Source organism: Nicotiana tomentosiformis, chromosome 8 (genome assembly GCF_000390325.3).
Source record: "Nicotiana tomentosiformis chromosome 8, ASM39032v3, whole genome shotgun sequence".
Classification (NCBI taxonomy): Eukaryota; Viridiplantae; Streptophyta; class Magnoliopsida; order Solanales; family Solanaceae; genus Nicotiana; species Nicotiana tomentosiformis.
This window is the reverse complement of record NC_090819.1, coordinates 137,539,398-137,548,577: the sequence shown is the minus strand read 5'-3', so window position 1 is coordinate 137,548,577 and position 9,180 is coordinate 137,539,398. Positions and strand designations below refer to the sequence as shown.

General features: G+C 45.6%; 1 protein-coding gene across 1 annotated transcript in view; it reads right to left on the bottom strand.

Annotated features, from left to right (window-relative positions):
- Window positions 1-3,264: 3,264 nt before the first annotated feature.
- The window catches only part of LOC138898219 (uncharacterized), a 32,160-nt gene continuing 26,244 nt past the window's right edge, over window positions 3,265-9,180 (bottom strand). The window contains exons 4-5 of the mRNA XM_070184265.1: window positions 3,815-3,968; window positions 3,265-3,660 (exon numbers count right to left, since the gene is read on the bottom strand). Coding sequence (XP_070040366.1) covers window positions 3,265-3,660; window positions 3,815-3,968 — 550 coding nt within the window. The remainder of the gene's footprint in view (window positions 3,661-3,814; window positions 3,969-9,180) is intronic.

The following is a 9,180-nucleotide window of genomic DNA, read 5'->3' as shown; positions in this document are numbered from 1 at the left end:
ATAGATTTTCAATCGAAAACAATGAGAGGATGGTAAGAAACAGCCCCTAAGGGACCAAACAACATTGGCGCAAGGCTTAAACATGACATTCGGCCCAATTTACAGAAATTCTATCTAAAACATATAAGAATCGAATGGTTTCAACAAAGTATGCAACTTTACACTTGCTACGGGACGGACCAAGTCACAAATCCCTAACAGTGCATGCCCACACGCCCGTCATCTAGCATGTGCATCGCTTCAAAATAGTAGAATGATACGAAATCCGGGGTTTCATACCCTCAGGACTAGATTTACAATCGTTACTTACCTCAAACCACGAAATTCTTATTCTGCAATGTCCTTTCTTCGTGAATTGGTCTCCAAATCCCTCGAATCTGGTCATAAATAATTCGTTTCAGTCAATAAAATTCATTGGAATTAATTCTACAAGATAATAATGATTTTCCATAAAACTCTGAAAATTAGCTCAAAAATCGCACGTCTCGGAACTTGACAAAAGTTATAAAATCCGGAAACCCATTCAACCACGAGTCTAACCATACCAATTTTATAAAAATCCGACCCCAACTCGACCCTCAAATCTTCAATTTAAACCAAGAGGGTTTTCACATTTCCCCAACTCAATTCACCAATTAAATGATAAAAACAACCATGGATTCGGATAATTTAACCAATATTGAGTAAAGAACACTTACCCCGTTGTTTCCTGTCAAAATCACCCAAAATCACCTCAATTCCGAGCTCCAAATCACCATAAACTGAAAATGGGATGAAGTCTCATTTTCAGAACTTAAACTCACTGGCCAAACCTTTCTTCTTCGCGAACGCGGTCAGTGCCTCGCGTTCGCGAAGCACAAAATAACTCCCGTCCAAATACCTCCTTCGCGAACGTGCCATCACCCTCGCATTCGCGAAGCACAAAATGCCTCTGCCTCAATGCCTTCTACGCGAACGCGTTCAACCCATCGCGAATGCGATGCTTCGTTTCCCCCTCACTATGCGAACGCGACACCCCCTACGCGAACGCGTAGACCAATTGGTTGGGGTCTTCGGCTGCTTCCTCTCTTCTTCGCGAACACGTAACACTTCTCACGTTCGCGATGCACACCCAGTCCACCCTTCGTGAACACGAAGAGCAAATATTGCCAGCCTCCCAGTTCCTCTTCGCGAACGCGAGGCTCCAATCGCAAACGCGATCAAGGAAACCAGATGGTGCATCAAAAAAATTCCATCAGAGTTCCAAGTCCAAAATCCAACCCGTTAACCATTCGAAACTCATCCGAGCCCCTCGGGACCTCAACCAAATATACCAACAAGTCCTAAAACATCATACGGACTTAGTCGAACCCTCAGATCAGCTCAAACAACGCTAAAACCATGAATTACACCCCAATTCAAGCCTAATGAACTTTGAATTTTCTAATTTCTACAAACGACTCCGGAACCTATCAAATCACTTCTGATTGACCTCAAATTTATCACACAAGTCATAAATGACATAACAGAGGTATTCCAATTTTCAGAATCAGATTCTGACCCCGATATCAAAAAGTCAACCCCCCGGTCAAACTTTTCAAAAATTAAACTTTCGGCATTTCAAGCCTAATTCCTCTACGGACTTCCAAACAATATTTCGGACACGTTCCTAAACCCAAAATCACCATATAGAGCTATTGGAATCATCAAATTTCAAATCCGAGATCGTTTACACAAAGGTCAATATTCGGTTGACTTTTCTAACTTAAGTTCTACTTAAGAGACTAAGTGTCTCAATTCACTCTGAAACCACTCTGGTCCCGAACCAACTAACCCGATATAACATAATACAGCTGAATAATACAAAAGAAGTAGAAATGGGGAAAATAGGGCTATAACTCCCAAAACGACCGGCCGGCTCGTTACATCCTCCCTCTCTTAAATATCCGTTCGTCCTCGAACGGGTCTAGAAACATACTTGGACTCTCAAATAGGCATGGATATCTGCTCCGCATCTCCCGCTCGGTCTCTTAGGTGGCCTCCTCCTTAGGCTGACCTCTCCATTGCACCTTCACTGAAGCTATATCCTTTGACTTAAACCTTCGAACCTGCCGATCCAAAATAGCCACCGGCTCCACATCATAAGTCATATCACCCTCCAACTGAACCATGCTGAAATGCAAAACATGGGACGGATCTCCAATATACTTCCGGAGCATGTAAACATGAAACACTAGATGCACACTCGACAAGATGGGTGGCAAGGCAAGCTTATAAGCTACCTCCCCTATTCTCTGAAGCACCTCAAAAGGCCCAATGAACCGGGGGCTCAACTTGCCCCTCTTCCCAAACCTCATAACACCCTTCATGGGTGATACCTTCAGCAAAACCTTCTCCCCAACCATAAAAGACACATCACAGACCTTCCTATCCGCGTAGCTCTTCTGCCTAGACTGCGCCGTGCGAAGCCGCTCCTGAATTAATTCACCTTATCTAATGCATCCTGGACCAAGTCTGTACCTAAGAGCCTAGCCTCAACCGACTTAAACCATCCAACCGGAGATCTACACCTCCTCCCATGTAAAGCCTCGTACGGATCCATCTGAATACTCGACTGATAACTGTTGTTATATGCAAACTCCGCGAGTGGTAGAAACTGGTCCCATGAACCCCCAAAGTCAATGACACAAGCACGCAACATGTCCTCCAATATCTGAATAGTGCACTCGGACTGCCTGTCGGTCTGAGGGTAAAAACTGTGCTCAACTCAACCTGAGTACCCAACTCTCGCTGCACGACCCTCCAAAACTGCGATGTGAACTGAGTACCCCTATCTGAAATGATGGAAACTGGGACACCATGCAGACGAACGATCTCTCAGATGTAAATCTCAGCCAACCGCTCTGAAGAGTAAGTAGTACCAACTGGAATGAAATGCGCGGACTTGGTCAGTCGATCCACAATAACCCAAATAGCGTCGAACTTTCTCAAAGTCCGTGGGAGCCCAACTACAAAGTCCATGGTGATCCGCTCCCACTTCCACTCTGGGATCTCTAACGTCTGAAGCAAGCCACCCGGTCTCTAATGCTCATACTTAACCTGCTGACAATTGAGACACCAAGCCACAAACTCAACTATATCCTTCTTCATCTGCCTCCACCAATAGTGCTGCCTCAAATCCTGGTACATCTTCGCGGCACCCGGATGGATAGAATACCGCGAGCTGTGGGCCTCCTCAAGAATCAACTCTCAAAGCCCATCTACATTAGGAACACATATCCGGCCCTACATTCTCAGCACGCCGTCATCACCAATAGTCAGATCCCTAGCATCACCTCTCCGAACCCTGTCCTGAAGAAGGAGCAAGTGGGGGTAATCATACTGACGCTCCCTGATACGGTCATAAAGAAAAGACTTGGAGACCACACAAGCCAATACCCTACTAGGCTTCAAAATATCCAATCTGACAAGCTGGCCTGCTAAGGTCTGAACATCTAATGCCAAAGGTCTTTCTACTGTTGGAAGATATGCTAAACTCCCAAAACTCTCTACCCAGCGACTCAAAGCATCGACCCCCACATTGGACTTCCCCGGATGGTACAAAATAGTGATATCATTGTCCTTAAGAAGCTCTAGCCATCTCCGTTGACGCAAATTAAGATCATTCTGCTTTAACAGATACTGTAGACTCCGGTGATCAGTATAGATCTCATAATGAACCCCATACAAATAATGACGCCAAATCTTAAGGCGTGAACAATGGCTGCTAACTCAAGATCATGGATAGGATAGTTCTTCTATGGGTCTTCAACTGGCGCTTGGCATAGGCAATCACCCTACCCTCCTGCATCAAAAAACAACCAATGCCTATTCTCGAGGCATCACAATGCACGGTGTAAGAACCTGAAGCTGATGGTAGAACTAACACTTGAGCTGTGTACAAAGCAGTCTTGAGCTTCTGAAAGCTCTCCTCACACTCATCCGACCACCTGAATGGAGCACCCTTTTGGATCAATTTGGTCAAGGGAAATGCAATAGATGAAAATCCCTCCACAAAGCGACGGTAGTAACCTGCCAAACCAAGAAAGCTCCTAATCTCTGTGGCTAAGGACGGTCTGGGCAAACTCTGCCCCGCCTCTATCTTCTTCGGATCCACCTGAATGCCCTCACTGGACACCACGTGCCCCACGAATGCTACTGAACTGAGCCAAAACTCACATTTGGAGAACTTTGCATAAAGCTTCTCCTCCCTCAATCTCTGCAATACAACCCTCAAATGCTGAGCGTGCTACTCCTGGCTACGAGAGTACACCAGGATGTCGTCATTGAATACAACGACGAATGAGTTCAAATAGGGCTGGAATACACTGTTCATCAAATGCATGAACGCTACTGGGGCATTGGTCAGCCCAAAAGACATCACCAAGAACTCATAATGGCCATATCGGGTCCTGAAAGCTATTTTAAGAATATCTGAATCACGAATCTTCAGCTGGTGATAACCGGACCTCAAATCAATCTTGGAGAACACCCTCGCTCCCTGAAGCTGGTCGAATAAATCATCAATGCGAGGCAAAGGATACTTATTATTGACTGTGACCTTGTTCAACTGCCTGTAATCAACACACATTCTCATGGAACCATCCTTCTTTTTCACAAATAGAACCGGTGCACCCCAAGGTGACACACTAGACCGAATAAACCCCTTATCAAGGAGTTCCTGAAGCTGTTCTTTCAATTCCTTCAACTTCGCCGGTGCAATACGATACGGTGGAATAGAAATGGGCTGAGCGCCCAACACCAAATCAATACCAAAGTCAATATCCCTATCAGGCGGCATGCCCGACAGGTCTGCAGGAAACACATCCGAAAAATCACGTACCACCGGAATAGAATCAATGACAGGAGTCTCTGTACTAACATCCCTCACAAAAGCCAAATAAGATAGGCAACCCTTCTCAACCATGCGCTGAGCCTTCAAATATGAAATTACCCTACTTGGTACATAATCAACCGAACCGCTCCACTCAACACTCAGAATTCCCGGCATAGCCAACGTCACCATCTTAGCGTGACAATCTAGAACAACATGACATGGAGATAACCAATCCATACCCAATATCACATCAAAGTCAACCATACTGAACAATAATAGATCCACTAGGGTCTCCAGACCCCCAATAGTCACCACACATGACTGATATACGCGGTCTACAATAATAGTATCACCCACAGGAGTAGATACATGTACATATAAAACTAAGGACTCATGGGGCATATCCAAAAAATGGGTGAAATACGAGGAAACATATGAATACGTGGAACCAGGGTAAAATAATACCGAGGCATCTCTGTGACAAAATGAGACAATACCTGTAATCACAGCATTTGAAGCAATAGCATCTGGTCTGGCAGGGAGAGCATAGAAATGGGCCTGACCAGCCCCTGAGCTACCTCCCCCTCTAGGGCGACCCCTAGCTGACTGACCTCCACCCCGAGTTGACTGGGCGGGTGGTGAGGTAGCTGGTGCTGTAGTTGGAGGCTGACTCCTCTGCTGAGATAGACCCCCATGACGATGAGGGCACTATCTCCATATATGCCTAAGCTCCCCACACTCAAAATAACTCCCTGGTGCTGGCGGCGGAAATTGAAGGGAACCTCTAACACCGGGATGACTGGTAGAAGAACCTGGCATGGAAGAGCCCTGAACAGGTGGAGAACGGGACGAACTCTGAATTGGAAGGGCACTAAGTGATGAGTGGCTCTGATGAGAAGTCTGAGAACCATGGCCAGATGATGCACCCCGATGAAATGGCCGAGTTGACTGAGCCTGTCTGAAATGACGACCTCTACTGTGCTTGAACTAACCCCCAAAAGGAGCACCACTGAATCCACCCTGACCACGAGGCCTCTTGGCCTCCCGTTCAACCCTCTCCTGACCGCGAACAATCTCAATCTGCTGAGCAATGTCGACAACCTCATCAAAGGTAACACCCGAAACCCGCTCCCTGGTCATGAGCAATTGTAGCTGATAAGTGAGGCCATCAATAAACTTCATGATCCTCTCTGTCCTTGGGAATTAACTAGATAGCATGACGGGCCAACTCAAAGAATCGCATCTCATACTGTGTCACAGACATATCGCCCTGGCGAAGCCGCTCAAACTATCTGCGCAGCTCCTCTATGCGGGATCGAGGCACGAACTTCTCCAAAAGGACCACGGAGAACTGCTGCCAAGTAAGGGGTGCTGCGCCAATAGGCCTACGCCTCTCTTAAGTCTCCCATCATCTGAGTGCAGCCCCAGAAAACTAAAAGGTAGTGAATGAGACCCCACAAGTCTCCAAAATACCAGCAGTACGGAGTATCCTCTGACACCTATCCAAAAGGTCCTGAGCATCCTCTCTCTCTGTGCCACTGAAAGGTGGTGGCTGAAGTCTCCCAAACCTTTCCAACCTACGCTGATCATCCTCAGGCATAGCAGGAACCACATAATCTTGAGACACAACAACCGGCTAGGCTGGTGGTACCTCTAGTGTCTGAAGTCCCTGAATAACCTGCTCGGGTGTGCGAGCAACGGGAGTCTAAGTCCCTCCCCTGGCCTGAGAAGTGGTTGCGGTCGTCGAAATAGAGACCGCTTGAGCAAGGCCAGTACACGCTGTCAGAATCTGAGCTAGGGCCTCCTGAAGTCTTGGAATCACAATAGGCACAGGTGGTTCCTGAGCTAGTGCATCAACAACTAGAACTTGGTCCTGATCTGGGACAACCGGTGGATCTGCAGGTATTGCCCCAGCTGCTGTACGGGCTGCACCTCTGCCCCTACCACGGCCCCTACCGCGGCCTCGGCCTCGGCCTCTCGCGGCCCTGGCTGGTGGTACTGGTACCTGGCACTCCTGACCGGTAGCACGAGTCCTCACCTTCTGTGAGAGAATAAAACAATAGATGTTTAGTTACTAGAATCAACAAATTCGCATGACAAGAATTCAAGAATATGGAGTTTCCTAAAGGTTATGTAGCCTCTCGAAGATAAGTACAGACATCTCCGTACCGATCCGCAAAACTCTACTAAACCCGCTCATGACTCGTGAGACCTATGTAACCTAGGCTCTGATACCAATCTATCACGACCCAAACTAACTTTTGTCGTCATGGCGCCTATCGTGAAAAAAGGCAAGCCGACTCATTTCCAAAACAAATCGATATTTTCACTTCAACGAAAATTTCAAGGTTATTTAACATAAAACCTCCATTTAAAGAGTTCAAATCAAAGAAAAATAGATTTGTGGAAAAGAAAAGCCCGACATTGGGGTGTCACTAGTCATGAGCATCTACTACAATCTGTTTAACAATATCAAGGCTAACTCAGCCTGGAATATAGCTAAATACAACTAGAGGAAGATATGAGGGAGAAGAACAGGGGCTTTGATCGCCAAATAGCTACCTTGCTATCTCCAAGAAAATTCTGCAATCATAACACTCAATAACTGCTACCGTGTCCAGCTACACCTGAATCTACACACAAGGTACAGGGAGTAATGTGAGTACGCCAACTCAGTAAGTAAAAACAATAAATAAAGACTGAGCAGTAGTGAGGAGTAATAAAGCATATAACGTTCATATCATGAAATCTTAGTAAAGTACAACATGCTTTAAAAATCAGTGTTTGAATCGAATCATCTCGTTTATATGCAGTTCCAGTAAAAATAATTTAAACATATTTTTCCAACAGTTTTTTAAATAAAGGCTCAATGCAAAGGTGAGCAAAAATGATAAAATCATAAACAGCCCCTCGGGCAAAACGTCACTCATAAACAGCCCCTCAGGCAAACCTCACAGTCACTCGTGCCACTCGGGCATACCTCACAATCACTCTTGCCACTCGGGCATACCTCACAATCACTCATACCTCCCAGTCACTAGGCACCCGGCACTCGCACTCAGTAGGTACCTGTGCTCACTGGGGTGTGTACAGACTCCGGAGGGGCTCCTTCAGCCCAAGTGCTATAATATGCACGGACAACTCACGTGCCAAAACAATAAAGTATGCTGCAGGTGGGCAGTCCCGATCCACACTCATCCTCACAAATCAGGCCCTTGGCTTCAGTCGGTCATAAACCTCTCAAGCCACTCGGGCATCTCAATAAAACAGGGTATTCGGCCCAAAACATTTATATTCATCAAAATAGAGTCATAAAACTGAGTTATGCGGTAAACAAGTATAAACATGACAGTGTATAGATTTTCAATCAAAAACAATGAGAGGATGGTAAGAAACAACCCCTAAGGGTCCAAACAGCATTGGCGCAAGGACCAAACATGGCATTCAGCCCAATTTACAGAAATTCTTTATAAAACATATAAGTATCGAATGGTTTCAACAATGTATGCAACTTTACAATTGCTACGGGATGGACCAAGTCACAAATCCCCAACAGTGCACGCCCACACGCCCATCACCTAGCATGTGTGTCGCTTCAAAATAGTAGAATGATACGAAATCTGGGGTTTCATACCCTCAGAACTAGATTTACAATCGTTACTTACCTCAAACCACGAAATTCTTATTCTGCAATGTCCTTTCATCGTGAATTGGTCTCCAAATGCCTCGAATCTAGTCATAAATAATTCGTTTCAGTCAATAAAATTTATTGGAATTAATTCTACAAGATAATAATGATTTTCCATAAAAATCCGAAAATTAGCTCAAAAAGCGTCTGTAGGGCCACGTCTCGGAACTCGACAAAAGTTACAAAATCCGAAACCCATTCTACCACGAGTCTAATCATACCAATTTTACAAAAATCCGACCCCAACTCGACCCTCAAATCTTCAATTGAAACCAAGAGGGTTTTCAAATTTTCTCAACTCAATTCACCAATTAAATGATAAAAACAACCATGGATTCGGGTAATTTAACAAATATTGAGTTAAGAACCCTTACCTCGTTGTTTCATTTGAAAATCACACAAAATCACCTCAATTCCGAGCTCCAAATCGCCAAAAACCAAAACTTAAACTCAGTGCCCAGTCTTTTCTTCTTCGCGAACGCGGTCAGTGCCTCGCGTTCGCGAAGCCCAAAATAACTCCCGTCCAAATTCCTCCTTCGCGAACGCGACATCACCCTCGCGTTCGCGAAGCACAAAATGCATCTGCCTCAATGCCTTCTACGCGAACGCGTTCAACCCATCGCGAATGCGATGCTTC